Here is a 23,003-nt window from a genome sequence, read left to right on the forward strand (position 1 = left end):
TACAAAAGCAGCCCAAGGGGAAAGCCCAAGGCAAAAGCTTGAAGAGGACACGGTGGACAACAGCTGTGTTATTCAGTACTTGGTGGTCTCCTTCCGCATGGAGGTGAAGTGGCAAATGGAAGGAGGCCATCATCCATCAATGAGATGCTGTGGAGCAACGAGAAGGTAAGTGTACCTGCTGAGCAGGACCGTGGCTTGAAAGCAGCAGATGTCCATGGTTGGAAGCTGGCGATGGACCTGGCAGAAGCTGTGATTAGCATGTGGAAGCCCGGGATGCCGCAGGCTGAAGGAGGCTGAAGTTTGTGCATGTAAGCTGGTTGAAATTCACCTTCAGAAGGCCATTGACAAAAGCTGTGTGGATATTTGTGTGTTGACGCTGGGGTAATTATGAATGGAGAGATTGGACATAGGTCACCCACCAGACATGGTATGCCTGGGAATTGCATGTTCAGATAGCAGTGTAGGCTTCCCTCCAGGCTCTGGGCGAATGAACCACTGGATATTCATGGCTGGAAGCCAGCAGAGGTTGGCAGGCTGGCCAGTGGAGGTGGCTGAATGATAACTGTTGAATGAGGGCCATTCCCCTCACCATATCTGTGTTTGCCTTTCATGGATGCTACAAGCCGACGAGGCTTTCCCTGAAAGCAGCAATGAAGGGAACAGCAGAGCTTAAGCAAGCCATCTTTTACTTCTAAATCAAGGTATTTCTAAATGCATCTAAGTAACGTTCATGACATTCCCCTTTCCAGTACCAGGATGGGAGGCCGTGCAGATGCACCCCTAAGCAGTTGCCATGGGCTACAAACTTCCTGTGATGTCACAAATGGACAGAGTGGCTGAGAGGAAAGAGGAAGTTACTAGTGGGAGGTGGCTGGAAGACATGAGAAACCCCAGTAGAAGGTTCAGGGGCAGTTGGGGTAGGTAGGCAGGGCCAGCTGGATATGCATAAGTTGAATATGGGCTGACTCCCTTCTGACTACTTGCGTTGTCAACATTTTGTTCTCTCAGGGCTCCTGTACCTGTCTTGCCTAGATCGCAAGTAATTTGAGAGAATCAAAGCAACATAAAACAATGCAGGCATTTAGGAAATTACACATCGAAAAGCTCAGCAAAATTCCGAAGCGAGAAAGGAAACTCTCAGATCTTTGCTTAAATCTTCTAAAAACAATTTCATAGCTGCTTTCTCAAATGCAGCTCCAATAACCAGTATGGGTTGATATTTATTCATGCAAAATGCTCTGCACAACTGCCAGAAAACTAATATATTTTATATAATTACTATTAAAAATATATATGCAGAAACAGCCGTGTGCACCTTGGTAAGAGCCCCAGCCCTTTAACGGTTCCTGCATGTCTGCAGAGCGCCAAAAACCGTGCTGGAGACCATTGTGAACAAATATAAATGTTAGCTGGACTTGTAAAGAAATGAAAAATAGGGATAATTTAGAGCGATGAAAACTGTGGAGAACGTAATGATATGTAGTTTTAGAAAAATTATGTTAAGGACCCTTGCAGGGGATGGGGGAAAGTCATGGGATTCAGAGAATCTCATATATGGATATGGTAAAAGTTTTTTTCTTTTTATTATTTTGAATTTGTTCTTGTAAAAAACCAATAATTTTTTTCCTAAAAAGAATATTTTGGGTGCTCTTAAAAATGCCAGAGTCAGAAACTGACCCAGAGTCAGAAACTGACTGCTTGGATGATGACCTGGACCTCCTCTTGGCCCAAGACCTGGGAGAGCAGGCAGGGCCCCCTGTTGCTAGCCTTGAAGACCCTATGAATTTGGGGGGGCCTCCTTACGGCCGCCTCCAGAGGATCCAATCTAATTGTCAACAGATTCCCAGCACATTTAGATGGAGAGGCTGAGCCACACCCGCCCCCAGCCCTCAAGAATGCAGATGGAGAAAGGTCCAAGCTCAGGCTGCAAGTCAATGACAAAATCCATGCCTGAAAGCCCAGTTGCTATGTTGCTCCAGAATAAAGGGCTGCTCATGAGTAAGGGTTCTTCTCAGGAGGAAGGATTCTCTGCCGCTAAGGTTGAGGATAGGCGGTCCCTCCTTTGAGCCACCTGGTTGCTGGAAAGGTAAGACCCCTGGCCCCTGAGCATAGCCAGGACAAGGACTCCCACTTGTCATCATCAGATTCGGAATGAATTGTATCAACAACAGTTCCAAGGCAGTCCCTGCAAGTGCGCACTCTCAGGAGAAAATGCTGGAAACCACGAGAAGCTTCCAGAAGAGGGTTACCTGTGATGCAATTTGTGAGTTCACAAAACGCAGCCTATCACTCAGTTGGGTTGCCAGATGTGTCACTAAAATGTGCCATATCACCACCCAAGTGACCTCAGTGAGCATTTCAATTTCAAGCGTTCTGATTATTTCTACTTTTAGTTAAGTATTTTTATTTATTAACTTGGGGGGGGGCAGCTGCCCCCTGGCTACACCCATGTTCTGGTTCGCTAACTGTGAAACCTGGCTCTTTTGACTTATACTTAGATTTGATTTCCTCAGTTGTTTAGTCCTAGGCTGTCTTTTCTCGTCCTTTATTAATACGATATCTTTTTCATTTACCTTCCCAGTTACTTAGAATTCTGTGTAAAACAGGCATTGGCAAACTCGGCCCTCCAGATGTTTTGGGACTACAATTCCCATCATCCCTGACCACTGGTCCTGTTAGCTAGGGATGATGGGAGTTGTGGTCCCAAAACATCTGGAGGGCTGAGTTTGCCTATGCCTGGTGTAAAAGCTGATTATCAGAACAGAATATCTGAAAGTGTATTCCAAAACCAGAAATTTCAACTTACCAAACAGTTTTCAATGACTTTCTAGACCATCTTGTTTTTCACAGATTACCACTGAAAGATGCAGAAATAACAGCAATGCACAATGAATTAGTGTGTTGTTAAGTGAAGGCATTTCAGTATCTAAAAAAAGTATGAGTTCTGGAGCATGTGCCTGGCGCCCCCTGGTGCTCAGCAGTGGAAATAGTATGGGAGAAAATTTATTTTCTTTGGAGACCAATGCCCACAGCTACCATGCATGAAAGGCTTCAAAATTAAGCTGCTGGAACTGAAGGTCCTCTCCTCAGTGTTATTTCAAAAGGTCACTTCCTCCGCTGTGATTGTATTGGTTCTAAATATATATCACTTTCCCACAAAAAACTACCCAAGGCAGTTTACTCAGGGGGGGTTGTAGCTCAGTGAGAAAACACTTGTTTTGCATGCAAAAGGTCACAGCTACTCCAGGTAGGTCAGCATAACTGGGTGGGTGGGAAATCCCTGTAATGGAAGGGGAGGCAAGTAGAAACCTCTTAAGCCTTTTTTTTAACACAAAAGTGCCTTGCACAGTAGGCCAGTTACACTAAAAAGACTGTCCAGTAATGCTGGACCCCTACAGCGCCCTCTGAGAAAGATAGATTTTTGGACCCTAAGCAAATATTTAACCAGGGACCCTGAGATAGCATCTAGTATACTTAACTTTCTCCAGGGCAAAACAAAACTTCATCAACATTGCTCTCCGCTTATAAACAACCAGCTCTCTGGATCTGAGCAACCTGCATTTCTTTGGCATCCCCTTCTGTAGCATGAACCAAGTGACTTATGTTCATGAGAGATTTTACATTAATCCTGCAAGTCTGCAACAATATATGCAAGATCCCAAAGCCAAACTTTATGTACGGTAGTTTATTAAGAATGAAGAAGAAAGGAAGATGACACCCTCCTGGTCAGCGTCTACACTGAAGCTCCAAAGTCTGACCCCATGTGAGAGATTTATATAATTTGAACCCGTAGCTGCCGTAGCTGGCTGGCCTAATATCTAAATTCCTCCCACCTGTTAAGCTAGTCCAAAATACAGGGGCCAGCATACTTAATTAACTCTGCAGTTGCACTACTACTGGCAGGCACTCAGCCTCCAGCCGGGCCATGTGGATCTTCCCAAACCCTGCTGCTACTTATTAGAGAACAAACAGTACATCAAAACGATAAAGCAAACAAAAAACCACCGACAGTCCCAAAGAGATTGTACCAATAAGCAGTGAGGTGGTTGGCATTCATTTGTCCCAAGAGACAATGAAGCGTGCCTCCAGGGGTGAAGCCAAAACACTGTGTTAGCAACATTGAAGTGACCTCCCTGGGGCTCAAGCCTGGGCAGTGCGTAGGAAGGTCCTGGGCTGTCTGGACATCAGTCTCACTGATGTGGTCCAAAGGAAAGCAGAACAATACATTTGGCAGCAGCCTGTCTGCAATAGTTGTTGGACGGAGGCATACAAGAGGCCATCCAACTGTCTTGGTGACTCCACTCCATGTAGTGTTTACTCCCCAGCCTTTCTCTCTCTCTTGAAAACATCCCAAAAGGCATCAGAGGTTTCAGATCAGATTTTCCTTCTCCTAGATTGGCAACTTTCCCAGGTTGATGAGTCGCATTTCTCCCTAAGCAATGAGGAAGAATTGTATAAACCAATTGACCTATCTCCTCTAAATACAAATTTTTCCTGGCATAGGTTTCCCTTACAATTGATTACTTCAAGACTTGATTACTGCAATGAGCTCTATGTGGGGCTTCCCTTGTGCTTGATCTGTAAGCTGCAGTTTGTGCAGAATCACTTCAAAATAAAACTTTTATAAAGTAATTTTTAGATGGTACTTGCCCCCCCCCCACTATGCTCAATCAGTGTGGCGTAGTGGTTAGAGTGCTGGATTAGGACCTGGGAGGCCAGAACACAAATCCCTATTCACGCATGAAGCCCACTTGGTGACTTTGGGCCCGTCACTCACTCTCGGCTTCACCTACTTCACAGTGTTGTTGAGAGGGAGGAGTGTGTATGCTAGGTTGACTTCTTTGGAGAAAAGGAGGGATATAAATGTAGTAATAAATAAAATCATAAAGTCATATTTGTCAAGGTTCAAATGATGTGTGTTGTGAAGAAGTGCAAGTGGGTGTCAGGCACACCTCACTGGGGACATCATCAACAACAAAAATGTTTGGTTTTGTGCCTTCTGCTCAACCCCTTTCATTGATTTGTTTTAGCTGCTAAGTTATTCTGCTGCTGTTTTCTACTTTTGGTAACTTTAATTACTAATTGGATTTTTGTTGTTGTTTAGTCGTTTCCGACTCTTTGTGACCCCATGGACCAGAGCACGCCAGGCACTCCTGTCTTCCACTGCCTCCCGCAGTTTGGTCAAACTCATGCTGGTAGCTTCGAGAACACTATCCAACCATCTCGTCCTCTGTCGTCCCCTTCTCCTTGTGCCCTCCATCTTTCCCAACATCAGGGTCTTCTCCAGGGAGTCTTCTCTTCTCATGAGGTGGCCAAAGTCTTGGAGCCTCAGCTTCACGATCTGTCCTTCCCGTGAGCACTCAGGGCTGATTTCCTTCAGAATGGATAGGTTTGATCTTCTTGCAGTCCATGGGACTCTCAAGAGTCTCCTCCAGCACCATAATTCAAAAGCATAAGTTCTTCGGCGATCAGCCTTCTTGATGGTCCAGCTCTCACTTCCATACATCACTACTGGGAAAACCATGGCTTTCACTATACGGACCTTTGTCGGCAAGGTGATGTCTCTAAGATTGGATTTTACTGCATTTTAAATTGTGATTGTTTTAAGTTGCTTTGTTGTGCATGTGTTTGTGTGTGGGAAATGTGTTGACAATCATTTTCAGCTACCATTATAAGGCGACCACTAGCAGCAATTGCGGAAATTAATAATAATTTAAAAAGGGAGAAGTTGATTGCGATGCCTTCATCTCAGGATTAGCGCAAGGCGGCAGCGATGGCAGCGAGGACAACGCGCGTTTTCTGCTCCGTCCCCCTAGCGGCGAAAGGAGGAACAGCAGGAGCTGCAGCCGTCGCTGGGAAAGCCGAACTAGGCGGTGGGAAGACAAACCCGGAGCCTGGATTCTTGGGCGAAGCGAGTGGTGGGGAAGGAAGGGGCGGGGCCTGAGCGCCGTCAAACTCCCCGAGAGACAAAGCCAAGAGCCGCTCATTTCCGGTTCCCATTCGCGCCACATAAACAACATCAACAGGCCGAGCGGGGAGCTGCTCTACTCGCCCCCTCAAACTCTGCCTTTTTGGGGCCGAGGGCTCCTTTCGCCTCGCCTTCCCGTAACCACGATTCCGGAAGCTCCGTGAGGCGGCGGCGGGGGGAGCTCTCGAAGTTGGGGGGTTGGGGTGGTCCTCCGGGACGGGGACTTCGCCGTGAGAAGCGGCAGAAGGAAAGGGCCGCCGCCGCCGCCTGTGAGGAAACCCGCGATGGCGGCCGGGCGACTCGAGGGCTCCCGGGCGCTGAGGTGCCGGCCGGCGCAGGCGCAGTAGCGGCGCTACCCCGCGCGCGAGAGAGAAAAGGCGGAGCGAGCGCTCCTCTGCCGGGCCCCGGCCTGCCCCCTCCCCTCTCCTCGCCGCTCAGTCCCGGCCTGCGCTTCGCCTCGCCCGCCTCACGTCGCGCCCCGGCCCTTCGCCGCCGCCGCCGCCATGGAGTGCCCTCACCTCGGCGCCAGCGTCTGCCTGGCGCCCGACTCGGCCAAGTTCCCTCAGGGCTCGCCCTCCTCGTGGTGCTGCAGCGGTGAGTGGGGGCGGGGGGGGCTGACAGGCACCTTCCTCTTCCTCGTTCCCCTCCCCCCCCACCCCGCTCCTTTGTTCCAGGGACGCGTCCAGGCCCTTCGCCCGCCCGGCTTTATTTAAACACCCGTCTCTCGAGCTCTCTCTCCCCCCCCCCCGGCAACAAAAAGATCTCTGGGATTTTGCTCTTCCCACGACCCCTCCCTCTCTCGAGTCCGTCCTCTTCCTCCCCCCTTATTCCCCTTCACTCTTGCTTGAGGGGCCTTCGCTTTCTCCCCTAGCTTTGCCTCCTCTTGCCCCCCGCCCCGCCCTTTCCTGCACCTTACACGCCAGAGCAACAAAGGGGGGGCAGCACCTGAAGAGGCAGCGCGTCTCCCTTGGTCTCGCTTGGGCTTTTCCGTGCCTTAAAGTTGTGGTAACCCTTGACAGGCTCTGCCTCGTGGCCGTTGCCTCACTTTCCCGGTTCTGTGTAAGGTTTCCTGTTCCTCTTCTTATCCCCTCCCGGTGAGACTCCGCATTCGGATTCTGCCCTCCTGATCCCATCAAACCATTTTCTCTGCTCTCTCGTTATTCTCCCACTGTCGTGCGCAAACAACAGTGCATCTCCTTTTCGTTATGCATGTACAGTACTAGGCTGCCTCCTTATATAACTTCCCACCCGAAATCCTGAGCTTCCTTCTCATTTCCTTTGTGGCCTTTTTCTCTCTATGGTCCACTGATGCTAAGGCTGGGGGGGGGCAAGGAAAGGAGCAGGAAGTCTTCGATTTCAGACCCTTTCTCAGCAGGGGACCATCCTGGGCCATTGCTGGAGATGTTGGAGGGATCACATTTTCTACTCTTTTTAGAAAGATGGATCATTTGCAGCACTCCTACCTCCCAAAGCTCAGGATACGTAGTTTTTGCATTCATCTATCCGTGAATATTTTTGCAGGCCTCATTTTTCTCCTTCCCATTCTGTGGGCTCAGGAATGCTTGGCCTCTACAGTTCTGCCTAGCTTGTCTTACTTTCTTAGAGAGGGAAGTCTAGCAGATGTGATCCTGACCATGTGCTGGCAGGCAAGGCATTGTCCTGGAGAGAGGAGGTGGCCAAGGGGTTCCTTGCCTTCAAATGGGAAAGAATGCAGAAATTTCTTTCTAGCTTCTTTGTTCCAGTGAGAGAGCAGTAGCAAGAAAAACAGAACCCACCAAGGAGGAGGCTGAAGAGGCTGTGTTTCTGTTGCTAACTTTGCTGTCTGGTCTTCGACCGCAGTAAAGATTGGTTGGTTGGTTGCTGAAGAGGCTGTTTGTGTTTAATGTGCTGGAAGGTGCCTCTTGTATTTTTGAATTTAGGCCATGCCAGTGAACTGGGCCACAGTATGCTGGAGGGTGGATATAGTGCAATAAAACATATGGGGAGGGAAAGTTTCAACAGGAAATGCTGGGTAATTTGATTCCTCTGTGTGTACACATGGCCTCAGTCAATATTTACATAATTGAGATGTGTGTTGTGGTGCAAATGTAAGACTTTCCATGTTTGGCCTTTTGTTCGTTTCATGGTGGTAATAAACATTGAGACACTTGCTTTACATTTTCAGTACGCTCATGGAAACAGAGTACTGTAAGTTGTGTTCAGTTGTTTCACTTTGAGTTGTTTTCACCTTTCCAGTAGGAAGTAAATCAATAGTAGGGTATTTTACAGTGTTTCAGCTGTGCTCTTGTAACTTCTCTTTTTCTCTAAAATGTCTGAGTTGTACTTGAAAAGCCTCTCTTTTGAATTTGCAAAACTCAGTCGGAGTTTTGCAGTTCAATGGGTTGTGGATTGCATCTTGTCACTAAAGTGAGGAAACGTTCTAATGTTGTTTTCTGAGGTTTCCTTCTATGGAGGAAAAGCTACATGGCTGTTCTTAAGTGTGGTGTTTGTGTTTGAGAGAGGCTGTTAGCTTGCTTGAATCTCCTGTGCAACTCCATCCTGGAGCTAAGGTGTGGTAGGTACTACAGCTGCCTTTGGCTAAACCAGTTATATTACTCTGTAAAACATGCAGTGTTAAAGCAGAATTTATTATACTATGTGTTGTTGCAGGAGAACTAAAGTGTAAATGAAAGCACTGAAAAAGAAAACAAACTTAGTCATAAGGGGCTTATCTATTAGCTCAGGCAAGTAAATCTGTTAGGCAAGATCATTGGCATGAAGTTCCTCTTCCTCAAGGAAGGTCAGAAAGATAACATTACCAAAGGTAATGTAGTAAAAAGTATCAGTGTCAGTATCTTGCAGATTATAAAATTATACAGTGGTACCTTGGTTTAAGAACAGCTTAGTTTATGAACAACTTGGATTAAGAACGCTGCAAACCCAGAAGTAGGTGTTTTGGTTTGTGAACTTTGCCTTGGAATAACAACATGTTTTGCTTCCTGTTGAGTGTGTTCCATTTGTAAACTGAGTCCCCCGCTGCTATTGGGAAAGCACACCTTGGTTTAAGAACAGACTTCCGGAATGGATTAAGTTCATAAACCAAGGTACCACTGTACTGTGAGCTGTCCTTAGGGCCTGACAAGCTAGTTGTCTGCATGGAAGTGTTACTTGCCCCTTGCAAATGGCTTCCTGTAAGTCTGATGTTTGTATAAATATCCTGACAATGATTTGGGGGAATTTGCTGCAAAATTGAATTAGTTTGGAAGATGTTACAATTGCACTCCTAAAGAGTACAGTTGAAGTTGCTGTTTTGCTGAGACAGGGCCAGATACATCTTTGTCTATTGTATATGTAAATTAACATAAGTGCACTTACACAAATGCAGGAGTGTTTTACAGGATGCCAGAGTTTTTCCGTATGCTTTGTTTGATAAAGCTCCCCTCTCATTACCACCTTCCCCTCCCTGCAGTCTCAGCCCTCCCAGGGTTCTTCCAGTCCATAAAACATCAATCATGCTTGTAACGCTCTAGAAAAGCCAGGAGTTTATGATGTACTGTATTGCAATGTGGATTTCCAATAGACTCGTGTGTGTGTGTGTGTGTGTGCGCGCGCATATTTATGTGTGGCTGTTACACTCCTTTGGGAATACCCTGTTGAACAGAGTTCAGCAGAGGAGGACGGGAGTTATTTTTCTTTCTATAATATACTATAGACATATAAAGGGAACAACTGTGGGAACTTTCCCCCTGTCCTTTTGTGTTTTGTATTAGAATTATACAAGATGACAAAATATTCTGGGCTGGTTTGTAAACATTTCTAGTGAAAACATATTTTTCTGCCTATATTGGATGTCATTAATTGGGTATTCTCTTTCTCTGCTACTGCTGTTCTTATAGTGAGACAGTAATTTTAACCTCTGCTGTTCTTAATTATTTTTTGCTGTTTCTTTATGGTTGTATTTTACTGCTTTTTAAAGCATTCATTATAATTGCTCTAGTGCTGTTTTTAGATTGTAATGAATTTGTGATTTTATCTTGTTTTAATTCTACTTCATATGACATATAGAGAACTATAATTGAATTGGGAATCTTAATATAGTCAATGAAGTTAATGAGCACAGTTGTGACTACATTCCTTGGCACTGTTTGGTGATGCTGTACTTATTCCTCATTTTTTGTGGTGTTTAGAATAAAGCTTTTGTTTAACCAGAGGCCTCCAAATTATGTCCACTGATGAGACTCGCCATGGGATCCACCTTCTGGCCAGTGTTAGAAACTGAGATATGAAAACTAGAAGCTAAATGGCACCTTAAACCTTAGTTGTAGGTACAACAATGAAATGAATGTCTAGGTGCTCTTTTTAATAACAAGAATACAAAGCTGAAAATGAATGAGCTGCAGCTAAAATATTGTGTTCATTTTTCACAAGGTCCAGTCCTCATCTGAAGACTGCAAAAAAAACCAAAACAACAACAACAAACAAAGCCATGCTTCCCCTGCCCGCCCCACCAATATTCTTAAGAGGGTCTCTTCTCCAGTCTTCAGAGAGCGGCTGGAAGTGGGGAGGCAGAAAAAGGTCCTCCTTTCTTTCCATTCTGCAGACAAGCCATGGATTTTCCCTACACCCCCTTTCCCTCATATAAATATATATATATATTGGCACTACAGTTAACACATATTAAAGGCCAATACATCTGATGGTAGAGACACCCACCTTGAGTGTCCAGTTCGCAAACCTAAGACTTAAGTGTCCTACAATGATCCTACTCCAAAATTTGTTCTGATTTTAAGCATCCCTGTGAGAGTCTGAAGTAGATAACACTTTAACATGCGCTACTTAAACCATCATAACTAACTGGCTAGTGTATTTCAAATTAAAAGCACATCATACATTAAAAGTACATTAAACAAGGCAGCTAAAACCTAAACAAAACATATTGAGTTCAAAAGAAAAGTTTTCAGGTCCCCGATCCATGCATATTTTACTTGAGAGGAAGCCCCATTGAACTCAATTGGGATTTACTTCTGAGCAACAGGCAGATCCAGATCAGGATTGAAAACCCTTTCCCCCCTAAATTGTGCCCAAATTGCTTCTTTTGTTTCTTATACATTGCATTTTATTGTATTACAGTTTGAATTCCTTAACATTGTAAAGTACAGTGCATGAGAGTTGCTAAACAGAGAAAAATATTTAAGTGGTCCACCAAGATGCTCAGCAGTTTTCAAGTGCACTGTGCATGGGAAGTTAGAAAACCACCGCTCCTGTCTAGATCATTCTCCCTAGTTCTCCTTCCATCTCCCACATGTGTGAAATTCCACCCAAGGTTTAATTTCTCCTGTGCAATTAATTCTGTAGACAAACCCATTCCTCCAGCAGTTTCAGTGAAAGCTGATGGGTGGGGGAGAGTTTCACAACTCTTGAGGAAAGAGCCAGACAAGGCAGTGAGAGCTTTGCTCCCTGTCTGTTTTCAGTGGTTGAGACAAGATGGGAATGAGATGGATGGAGGGAGGAAAAAGGCAGCTGTACTCCTAGCCTAAGGGCAGCCAATCCAAGGCTTCTGAGAGCGAAACACTGCCTTTCTGTAAGGCCAGCTGAGAGGTGGAACCTATCAACTTACCTGATGCTGCAGCAATCTCTTGGAAGTCTAGCGGGAAGGAATTTCTCCTCCCAAACCCTCAGCAGTGGCAATTTTAATATGAAATATTAGGTGCTTCCAGAGTTCAGAAACCGCTCGTATTTATGAAATTCCCTGTTGTAAAATGTGTCTAGAACACTGGGAGTTTCGAACATTGCACCCAGTGAGAGGTAAGTTGGGTGATTGTGCTATTGGCCCACCTCATGGTTTAAGTGAAAATTTGCACCTGAGCGCCCCCCCCCTGCCCCGGCACCCAAATTCTAGTCTGAAACTCCACTAAGCACTCACTTTTGCCACTTAGGACTTGCTTGTGTTCCCTATTGGAGAGACTTGCAGTTATAGCAGGTAGCCAATGAGAGAAGCTTTGTAATGCTGCTTGATTCGACTAGGACTGCTGCCAGTGTTCAAAACGCCCATTCTAGGTGGATTTTGCTACAGGGAATTTCATCAGTGTGAGCTGTTTCTGAGCTCGGGGCACAGTACTGTGCCTAAAATTTCAGATTAAAACTGCAGAGTGGAAGGAAAGGAGGACCCTTTTCTGCCTCCCTACTTCCAGCTATTCTCTGAAGACTGGAGAAGAGACCCTCTTAAGTATATTAGAGGGGTGGGCAGGGGAAGGAATAGATCATTTGAAAAATGAACATAATATTTTAGTTGCAGTTTATTCATTTTCAACTTTGTATTTTTGTTATTTAAAAAGTGTGCCTAGACATTCCGTTGTTGTGCCCATAACCTAGGTTTAAGGTGCTATTTAGCTTCTAGCTTTCATATCTCAGTTTCTAACACTGACTGCTAGAGGGCTCAGCAGCAAGCATCCTTCATGAGTAGCCATTTTAACATATGGTAACCATAACAAAATAAAATGATAGTGGCATTTTTGAAATATAGGCATTTCATTGAGAGTATTTGCTGGATCAGTTTATAGGCAGGCCAACTCAGCTCTAATCTCTTGACTAATAACAATGTATTCAATTATTGTACTGAATGTTTATTATGCTTTTTCAATTACGTTTTTAAAATGGGAATATTTATTGTGTTACCAGCTTGACCCACATGGCTTAAGGTTTTTGGCATAACTGGAAGTTGCCTGGGAGACTTACTCTCATCTAGATGAGAGTAAGAGTGATTCATTCTGGGGCAGCTGCTGAAGAGGGGTTCTTTGTATGCCTTGTTTGTATCGACTCAGTGTATAGATCATAGGGCTGGAAATATATGTTAGATGCCCGGTTGCCATAGCGATTGAAATTTGGTTCTATTGCAGTGCTTGGAAAACTATTCTGTCAGCTTGTGAAAATCTTTGCACATGTACCCAGTCTTGGTTATAAATGATACCAGAGGATGATATGTACAGGACTTGTCAGTGCAAGTGGTCATAATTCCTCTGTCACAGCAACTGTCATTTGAAATAAATCATTCTTATTTTTATCTGCTTAACAAAATTTATATACTGCTTGATTATAAACAGAATCTCTAAGTCATTTACATAAACTAAAACAAACAATGAAAGGCAAACTTAAAGTTAAAACATAATTAAAACCAACTGTTAAACTAAAAGCAGATTTAAAACACATGTCAATTTCTACATGTCAGAATATTTTAATACCTTATTTCATCTTGGCTACACAGAGAAGTAGCTCAGTGATACTGTGGAAAGCTCTGATACAGTTTAGGCACAGTTTATCATGTAACAGCCAAACCATGGTTTGGTATCCCTACTTAGGTGCTCCTCTCACATGCTCTGATTTCCTCTGATTTGAGTAGCTTTCTGTTTGCTGTGATAGCTGAATTGGGAAAACTAAGGTTTCTATAAATGGCAGCTTGTCTCCAAACAAGAACTAGAAAGTAGTTTGAAGTTGAATTTGAGGTTATTCTTTCATGCAGTCTGGTCATTAGCATAAAATTGTGGTTGAAGGTTTCCTGTAAGGAGCGTGCAGTATGAAAAGGCAGAACAAACCACAGCTAAATGTCAGACCTATACCTTTGCTTCCCTCGTAGCTGGCCCAATTTTATTAGCAGTTTTTTTTATTATGATGCTTGGCATGCATTCTTTATTGTTTATTTTAAATGCATGTGATTTTTATTGTATTGAGTTGTAAGTAATTCTTTTCAAAAATGAGACCCTTAAAGTAATTCAGTGATACTGGAAAATGATCATCCAGCCATAGGTGTGTGCAGGTAAGGATTGTTGCATCAGTGAAATGCTGCTTCATCCTCCTTGTGTTTTGATTTGGCATTCATGCTGCTTTTTAAAACAATTTATTTATTAAATTTTCCAATACTGTATACATTTTCCACCTTTAAATATACAACAGTACATCCAATGACTTCCCATTTTTTCTCTTTGTTTTCCCTTGTACTTCCAAAAGTAGCTGCATATTCTATTTCCTCTATCTAGTTTTCCCCTTTCCGTTATATCTTAATTTACATTATACTGTTGAATTTACAATAATCCTGCTAGCATTTTCACTTGCTTACAATTGTTTTCCAAATATTCCACAAATAATTTCCATTCCCCTTTATACATACATTCTTATTGTTCTCTTACCTTGCTGGCTAGGCCTGCTAGCTCTGCATAATCCATCATTTTCAGTTGCCATTCCTCCTTCTTTGGAACCTCCCCCACCTTCCATTTCTGAGTTAACAAAATCTGAGCTGCTGTCTTTGCATCCATAAATAGCTTTTTCTGTCCCCTGGGTACCTCTGTCTGTACTATACCCAAAATAAATGCTTCTGGTTTGTTTGTTTTTTGGAATATTCTTGTAAACCATTTTTTTCATTTCATTATAAATCCTTTCCAAAGCATCATTAACTATTCGAATGACCACCCATATATGATAAAATGTTCCTTCTGCTTCTTGACATTTCCAACAGGTACCTGTTTCACTTTTATACATCTTTGCCAATTTGGAGTTAGGTACCATCTATAAATCATTTTCATATAATTTTCCTTCAATGTGCAACATGCAGCAAATTTTAAATCCGTCTTCCATGTGGCAATCATGCTTCAAGGTAGATTAGGGAGGGGTTTGTGGCCGTGTGTACTTTCTTCCTCCTTGCTCATAAGTGCAAAAACAACTTTCTGTGTTCTCGCTCAGCCAGTGCTGATATCATCTTGATTACTGAATGGAAACCAGGCCTCATCTGGGTATTTGCATAACTTAAGGGGTATGACATTGGGTTTCATGCTAGGGTGGAGTAGAAGAAAAACAACTTTTAACGAAGCACTTAAAACAGAACAATAAAGAATACATTAATAAGGTATCTTTATTTTTCTGTCTCTCATTGATTCTGTTATATACATTTTCATGATTACTTCAGAATTTCTGTTACCTAGAAATGCAGGCATGTTTGGTTCCCTGTGTCAACAGATCTTGTTAGTCTCTACGGCTACAGAAGATAGTCTTGTTTGCTCTTAGTAGACAGGCTAGGTTTGATGAAAAGGGAACTATATCATATACATGAATTAGTAATGTTTATATGTAATAGACTTGAAACTTGGCTGCCATCCGCCTGTCTGCGTAGTTGTTTCTCGGGTATTGGCTTAGCTGCTGTGGCTCGCTGCTTAGGGTGACTGTGTCAGCAGTAGAACGTGGAATTTTTCCTGAAGGGATAAGTAACCTTGAAGGCACAGAGTAAAGGGACCATCAAGAGAGAAGTGCCAGAGGAAGAAAGTTTCTTGCTCATGGGCAAGGATTTGGATTGCAGGAAGGGACTTGTGAAGTTGGAAGCCAAGAGTGCAGTGAGGTCAGTGATCAGAGTTGGAGGACAAGCAAAATTCAATAATTTAAACTAGCCAATTGTTGCTTTAGTGCAGGTCTTTTAGTTGTCTAAGAAAATGACTAATAAGTTCTTGGAGAGTGGTGAGTTGCCTTTAGAAGTGTATTGTTTAAAGCTACCTTGGGCATTATCTTCAGTCTCTTGACTCAGCTGTTCTCTAAAGCCCATTTCCTGTTTGTCTGCTGTTTCATCCTAACTTGACTTTTCTCTTTTCTTGTCTGTGAGTATGGAAGCTACAGATAACTTCTTACTCACCTTCAACCCTCTTGGTACCAGCCTGGGTTTGAATATGATATCTGAGAGGTGGTACCCAGTACATATGGGACGCGGGTGGCGCTGTGGTCTAAACCACAGAGCCTAGGGTTTGCTGATCAGAAGGTCGGCGGTTCGATTCCCATTGACAGGGTGAGCTCCCGTTGCTTGGTCCCTGCTCCTGCCAACCTAGCAGTTCAAAAGCACATTAAAGTGCAAGTAGATAAATAGGTACCTCTCCGTCAAGAAGGTAAACGACGTTTCTGTGCACTGCTCTGGTTCACCAGAAGTGGCTTAGTCATGCTGGCCACATGACCCGAAAGCTGTCTGTGGACAAATACAGCTCCCTTGGCCAGTAAAGCGACGTGAGCGCCGCAATCCCAGAGTCGTCCGCGACTGGACCTAACGGTCAGGGGTTCCTTTACCTTTACCGTTACCCAGTACATAGCAGACAAAAACTGAGAAGTTCTTGGTTTGAAAGTCATTGCAGCTGACTAAAAAATGATAGGTGATCTTTGGCAAGCCACTGTGTCATTGCTTCAGCCCCATCCCCCTGCAACATACACATAATAGTGTCTACTCCACAGGGTTACTGGAATAGTTACTGGAATAACATGTAAAGTGGTTTGAACATTTTGCTTTTATGAATTGGTTTATATACCCCCAAAGTAGCTTGCAACAAAACCAGCTGAGACACAGTCAAACAAATGCATTCAAGAAGCAGAATAAAATGGTCAAAAACTTAAGAGCAAATGAAAAGCTAAGCAGAATAAAAAGATCTCAACAGCTCACCTAAAGCTTAGAAAGGAGGGAGCCAACTGAGGGGCAGACTAAATGTTGTTTATAGGGTGAAATATTTTGCTCTTTAAAAATAGAGCAGTTAATTCTTTGCAGGGAATGGCTGTGCCCATTGTGTAAATAAGGAACAAGCATTGCAAACTCACTTCAAGTTACAAAGTTGTAAACAACACTATTCTCCCTCTTCTGTTATGCAATGGCAAATATAGTTTCCACATTCCCAAATTAACAGGATGTTGAAGAAAAGAGACATATGACTCATTTCAGATGGCCTTATGGCATCTCAGATTCTTTTTGGCCAAATCCTTCCTATATGAATGTCTTTCATAATACTTGAGGCCATTCTAAAAATACAGCTGGGTAAAACTGTAGGTAATTGCTGTTGCAGACACTTTAGCTAAAACTTGCAGAACAGTTCTGTTTATTTCTCTTTAATGTGAGCTGTATAAAGACTCCCCTTTTCACACAAAGAAGAGCTTTGATTTTGTAAAATTGGTTTGATATTTTCAACATCTAGATAGATACTAAGTTCAGTTTACAGGCATAAGTATATTACTTTGCCTTTGAAGGCTTCTCTGTACCTAGAAGCTGGAGTACTAAGCAGCCAAGCAACTCTGAACAATGGTTTACCTGAATTTTCAGAATTCAGACATCATGCTTGGGTTTTAAGCTCTAATTAGTGCAAACTATGGTTTGGTTGTATGTCTGAGTTGCACCAGCATCTCACCACAGTTATGAAGGCTTATTTTTCAGGAACTATAGCTGTATGCCATCAAATACACTAATTGGGCTGTCAGTGTTTGGAGAGAGTGGCTGCATTTTGTAGCTTGCATGGAACTGAACCTAAGATTTCATGGGCATATTTCTTAAAATCTCTCTATTCTAGCATAGAATGTAATTGTGATGATAGTGTGGCCCCAAAATGCAGTGTTTTAGCTGTTATGCCTGGGCTTTGAGGAGCTCTTTGACTCCTTAGGATGTTGGAGGCTGGAGATACAAGAATAAAGAGAATCTAATTCAGCACCATCCTCTTGTCGGGAGGACTTGCTTATCTTGTTAATTGCACAGTGAAAGCCTTCCATGGATCATCCAGCCTGTGCTTGTGACTAGCATCTGTTTGCTCCCAGGGGAAAATCTTGTGAAAGAGTTACTGGATTGCAAGTGAGCTGGGACTGAGCAAAAATCTTTGACAGTTTCTTGTGGCTCTTGTGATTGGAGGGGGCGGAGAGAGAGAGAGGGAGAGTGCAAATGCAAATAGCTTGCTCCACAGGGCAGGTTCACATGCTCATCATTGGGGGGGGGGATGTAAGGGATCCCATCCCCTTGCTCTCTTTCTGAAAAGAACTTCTAATTACTTTCAATGACTATCAAGTTTAAAGGATTCTCCCACTGCTTGTAGGTAAGTCTTTCAGTGCCGTATGAGTTTGGGATTCGTGTCTCATCTTGGAAGTCAGACAAGGGAAATAGCTAAGCAATTTGCCACTATGATTAGCACAACAGCTCACTCTCTGATGATTTAGTTTAGTGCAAAACATAGCCTGTGTGGATTTTGTTTTCTGTGGGAAGCTATGTGGCTATATTTGGGGGTGGGAGATGTATGGCAGAATCCTAATAAATTAAAAAGTTGGTTATTCCTATTGGGTAATCAGAAAGAATAAAAACCTCACTCCAAATAAGTACTGTATTTAGCTAATTAATCTCTTTAAGCCAGGGATGAATCTTGGGCACAGAAGGATGAAATTATAATAATAATAAACTACTATTACTATTACCAACATTACAAAATTCCAATAGTTTTCTATTCAGTCTCCACCAATCTTTCCACCAATCAATCCACCAAAGTTTTGCTGAGATGTACCATTTCAAATTACAAGTAAGAATAGCATGTTTGAACACTCTTTCATATAAAAAGCATTTTGCATATATAAAACATGCAAGCTCGGGACACAATTGCTTTTTTTTATTCTGTTGTAATGGAGCAATTTTTTTCCTATTGTCTGGGGATAGGCAATAGCTCAGTGGTAGAGCATCCTGCTTTGCATGCAGAAGGTTCTTGGTTCAATCCTTGGCACCTCCAGATAGGACTGGCAGAAATCCTTATCTGGAATCCTGGAGAGCTACTGCCAGATGATGCTTTTGCAGTGTCAGGGAAAATCAGTGGGCTTGTTTGGGTGAAGACTGTAGCACCTTTAATGAAATAGACCCACTGCAGCGTTCACCAAGAAGCTTTGGCCACAAAGAAGATGCCAGACTCACTAAAGAAGGTACTTGATGAAATTGTCCAGATTAGTAATTTTATCAAATCTCAAGCTTTGAATCCTAGGATCTTCTCAAAATTGCGTGAAGAAATGGGAAGCCAACATAAGCAGTTACTTTTACATACAGGAGTGCATTGGCTGTCGGGGGGGGGGGGGCGGGATATTGAAGCAATTCTTTATGTGATGAAGTACGACTTTCTTTGACATTCAAATTTCCATGTGATCAGTTGAGCAACTTTGCATGGTTTTGTATGCTAGCCTACTTAGCAGACATTTTCACATACTTGGAACAATCTCAACAGAAACCTTCAAAGTCGTCATGTGAATATTTTTTTATGTTGAAGATAAAATTGAGGCAGTGATTTTAAAAATTACGGTTATGGGCAAGCTGATTAGAAGGTGGTAGCCTCACTAACATCCCAACACTAGAGACATTTCTAGAGGCCAATGACGAAGAATTGATACCGAAAGTAAAACATTTCATCACTGAGCACCTGCATGATTTAGTGACTAGCTTCAGCAATTACGTGCACCAAATCTGGATTACTGCACGAAATCCTGAAAACTTGTGGATAAGGAATCCTTTTGAAGGGTGATGTACAACTAACAACTCTTATCTGCGGAAGAGCAAGATGCACTTGTTGACATGACTGGTGATGGTTCATTGAAATCATTTTTCAAAGAATGTAGACTTGACCAATTTTGGGTGAAGGTTTTTGCTGATTATAAGGTGTTAGGTGGAAAAGCTTGCTTTCAGGCATCTAGTTCCCTTTTGTTCCACATATCTTTGTGAACAAACATTTTCATTGTTTTGTTTTATGAAGAACAAGCATAGAAATCAGCTTGATGTTGAACCAGATTTGAGAATAAAATTGGAAATACAGAACCAGATGTTGAAGGAATTGTTTGGGACAAAAAGAGGCATGATTTCTCCCATCACATTTAGGTTTAGTGTTTTTAACATTTTGTTGGGAGGCATCTCTCTCTCAACAACAGCAAGAAGAAGAAGAATGGTTTAGAAGCTCCTAGAAATGTCAGAATTTGTTCACATGTACTAAACATTGATAAAATCAAATTTGTCTCTCCCCAACTAAATATTTGCCATTTTTGTGTGGAAATATCACAAATTTATGGTCTTTTTAGCATACTTAAAATCTTTGCTTATTAGGAGCTACCCCACATAATCTTTAAAAAATTGCTTTGCACAGGCAGCTACCATAGAGTTACCAAAAGTTTCAAAAGTCTCTGGCTTAGCTTTTGAAAAATAGGGGATCCTCAATAATTAGCTAATTGGAAACCACTGTTTTAGCTGTGAAGGAAGTCGCTGACCTTTTCCTCATACTCAAAATTAGTAATTGTAATTTGTGATTTCAGAATCTCAAGTGATGGCCACTGTATTGTGGTCCTCATGGATTGGCTTTGAAGTTAAATTGGAGATTGTGACTAGTGCAAAATGAGCTGTTTCTTCCTTTCTAATGTACTTAGTACATCAGGAAAGTGAGTGACTCAGATCTTCAAATCAATCAAAGCAGGAGTGGAAAATCCTTACTGACTACCCACTAATCCTTATCCCAAACACTGCAGAACAGACTGCCCTCTTTAGAAATGTATGGCACCCGATCTTTACCATATGGTTTGCTTACTTTGGTTTCTGATTTCTTTCCAATAAATTGGAAGTTGGTTCTAATCACACTTATAAGTGGAGTGTATCATGCCAACTGCACCTCAGTGCTTCACATAACAGGATTTTATAATAAACAAGTGAAAGCATTCCATTTTTTAGTTTGGTTCTGGTTCAGTTGCTGATTGTAGATGTTCCAGTTTGGTTCTGGTTCAGACCAGTAAAGATTTAGTATCCAGTTTAACTAGTGTTCGAAATCTGCCAGGTGCATTTTGTGACTTGCATGGGTCCAATTGTGACCATGTGGGGATCTCTGGATGCCAGGTTGGTGACTGACATCTCCATCTGGCTGACCCCTCCAGCTTTCTTAAGTAGGTAAGCAGAATAGCTTACTTATTGCATTTATATCCCACCTTTATCTCCAAGGAGCACATGATTCATCCCCTCCTCAGTTACCCTGTGAGGCAGGTTAAGAGGCTGTGACTGACTGGTCACTGGTCACCCAGTGAGCTTCATGACTCTGGGTATTTGAACCCTGGTCTCCCAGGTCCTGGTCCAACAGTTTAACCACTACACCACACTGGCTTCCTAGAGTACAGTCGTACCTTGTCATACGCCTTGGTACTCGGACGTTTTGGCTTCCGAACTGAATGTTCCTGTTTGCGAACGTTCTTTGGAATGGAACCCGAATGTCCGATGGGGCTTCAAGCCACGCTTTCCGAACGTTTTGGAAGTTGAATGGACTTCCAGAACAGATTCCGTTTGACTTCCGAGGTATGACTGTACTTATGGGGTAAATAAATATGGGGAAAGCAAAATGCCACTTAGAGAAAAGGATCTGAAATATTTTCCTTGAAGCTTGATTTTTAAAAAATTCTGGATTGTTTTATTTGATGTTTTAATGTGTACACTGCTTTGAGATTTTTTATTTAAAATATAAAGCTGTATAGAGATGATGATGATATAAATTTCACTGCAAAAAAATGGCACCTAGGCATTCTGTTGTGGCAACTGTAACCATTTAAGGTGCCATTTGGTGATTAGCTTTATATACCTGAGTTTCTAACACATTTAAAGTACAGTAGATCAGTTCAGGATCATGTCAGAAAACAAGTGTTCATATTATGATGCAGGTAAGTAAAATGTAGAACATATGATTGTGAGAAATATACTGATGGAAAATATATGTTTACATTTTAAAATAACCCACCCATTCTCCAACTCTCATATACTGTCCACCTTTATTCTGTCAACTTCCTTCTCTATAGTTTACAGGAGCTACCGACTACCAATCAGTTGATGTTGTATAAATATCATTGTGAGAAATGTTGTATTTCATATTATTTCTGAAAAAGAGATATTTGTAACTCAAAAAACTGGCTTATGTGATCACACCACACAGTCTGTTTAACTCAACTTCTCTATTTTTTCATGCTCAACAGTGTGCCGGTCTAATAAAAGTCCTTGGATCTGCCTGACTTGTTCAAGTGTCCACTGTGGAAGGTGGGTATATCTACATTTGACCCCTCCTGAAATCATATTTAGGTAAAACATGTTTTAGAATGAGAAGACTTAGAGTTTTTCTCTTCAATTAAAATGACAGGTAATCTGGGCGGTATTAAAAAAAAAAGTCTCTTATCTGAGAGTTTCTGGTGTTTTTTATTGGACTGAAACCATAAAAAGGCTGTTAAAAATGTACAAAGGTGAATGTATGCTTATTCTGTTGGAAGACTTCCAAAACCTACTGGGTATCTGCACTTAGAATCTGCCAAGTAATTTAACATTCAACAGCCCAACCTAGTTGATACTGTTGCAGTTGTTCATACAGTATGCTTGTTTGAGATGCGTTAGGCATTATCTTGGAAAAGGAGGCTCTTGAGAACTTGCTATCTTTCCCCTCTTCCTTTCAGATATGTGAATGGGCATGCAAAGAAACATTATGAAGAGGCCCAAGTTTCATTAGCTAATCACAAGAAAACTGAAAAGCAAGAGAAGATTCAACACACAGTGTGCATGGATTGCAGTAGTTACAGTACATACTGGTAAGGTTTTTTAAGGCATATCATCAGTTAGTAGTTGTAGTTTAGATTTTATGCTTTATGCCTGTTGAGAGTGCTTCACATTATCTTGGCAATACCTTCAACAGTCCTACGAGATAGGCCAGAATTATCCCAATATAGCAGCTGGTAGGTGTACACTGAGATGGTGGTTTATCTCAGGCCCTGTGGTGGTAAGAACTGAACTTGGGACTTCCTAGCTTACAACTGATTTTCTTAACCACTACGCTATACAAGTTGAACAGTTTCCTTGTTTTTTATTTCTATGTTCATCCCATCTTGAGGGTTTGGGGTAAATAATGAAAGCAGCAACCTTCACCTGTATGGAATAACCTTTTGCCCAGTTCATTTCAATTTTCTCACCCTTTTGCAGAAGAGATATATAAAGCCAAAGGCCAACTGAAAGAAGGAATTTTTTTGCAAACCACTGTAGTTAATTTAAGAAATAATTCAAGGAGAAACACTACCTCAGTTCAAACCGGTGTTTGAATCAAGGTTTGCAATTTTGTCTTGAAGGACAAAACCCAGAAATCTGAGGCGAGGGAGCGTCCTCATTGGAGGCGTCTTCTAGACTTGTAAATCAGCATTATGAATGTGTGAGCAGAGCCAGTGTCATGTTCCAATCTCAATCAGGTCTTTGTCAAGTTTGGTTTGAGGT

The 23,003-nt window shown here is 42.4% G+C and overlaps 1 protein-coding gene and 1 long non-coding RNA gene across 5 annotated transcripts in view; one reads left to right on the forward strand and one right to left on the reverse strand.

Moving 5' to 3' along the window:
* Positions 1-585: 585 nt before the first annotated feature.
* LOC128402105 (uncharacterized) lies at positions 586-4,769 on the reverse strand. The gene is made up of 2 exons (XR_008327606.1): positions 2,807-4,769; positions 586-1,028 (listed from the first exon to the last, which is right to left on the reverse strand). It is a non-coding gene; the product is annotated as an uncharacterized LOC128402105 (long non-coding RNA).
* Positions 4,770-6,277: 1,508 nt separating this feature from the next.
* USP3 (ubiquitin specific peptidase 3) overlaps positions 6,278-23,003 on the forward strand; it is a 42,235-nt gene continuing 25,509 nt past the window's right edge. Inside the window, exons 1-3 of one of the 4 annotated variants that reach the window (XM_053365936.1) lie at positions 6,278-6,562; positions 21,731-21,791; positions 22,199-22,330. In XM_053365936.1, coding sequence (XP_053221911.1) covers positions 6,472-6,562; positions 21,731-21,791; positions 22,199-22,330 — 284 coding nt within the window. In that variant the 5' untranslated portion in view covers positions 6,278-6,471. Of the gene's footprint in view, positions 6,563-18,246; positions 18,283-21,209; positions 21,422-21,730; positions 21,792-22,198; positions 22,331-23,003 lie in introns of those variants that run through there. The other 3 variants (XM_053365933.1, XM_053365935.1, XM_053365934.1) reach the window with 3 other exon arrangements.

Source organism: Podarcis raffonei, chromosome 14 (genome assembly GCF_027172205.1).
Source record: "Podarcis raffonei isolate rPodRaf1 chromosome 14, rPodRaf1.pri, whole genome shotgun sequence".
NCBI lineage: Eukaryota > Metazoa > Chordata > Lepidosauria > Squamata > Lacertidae > Podarcis > Podarcis raffonei.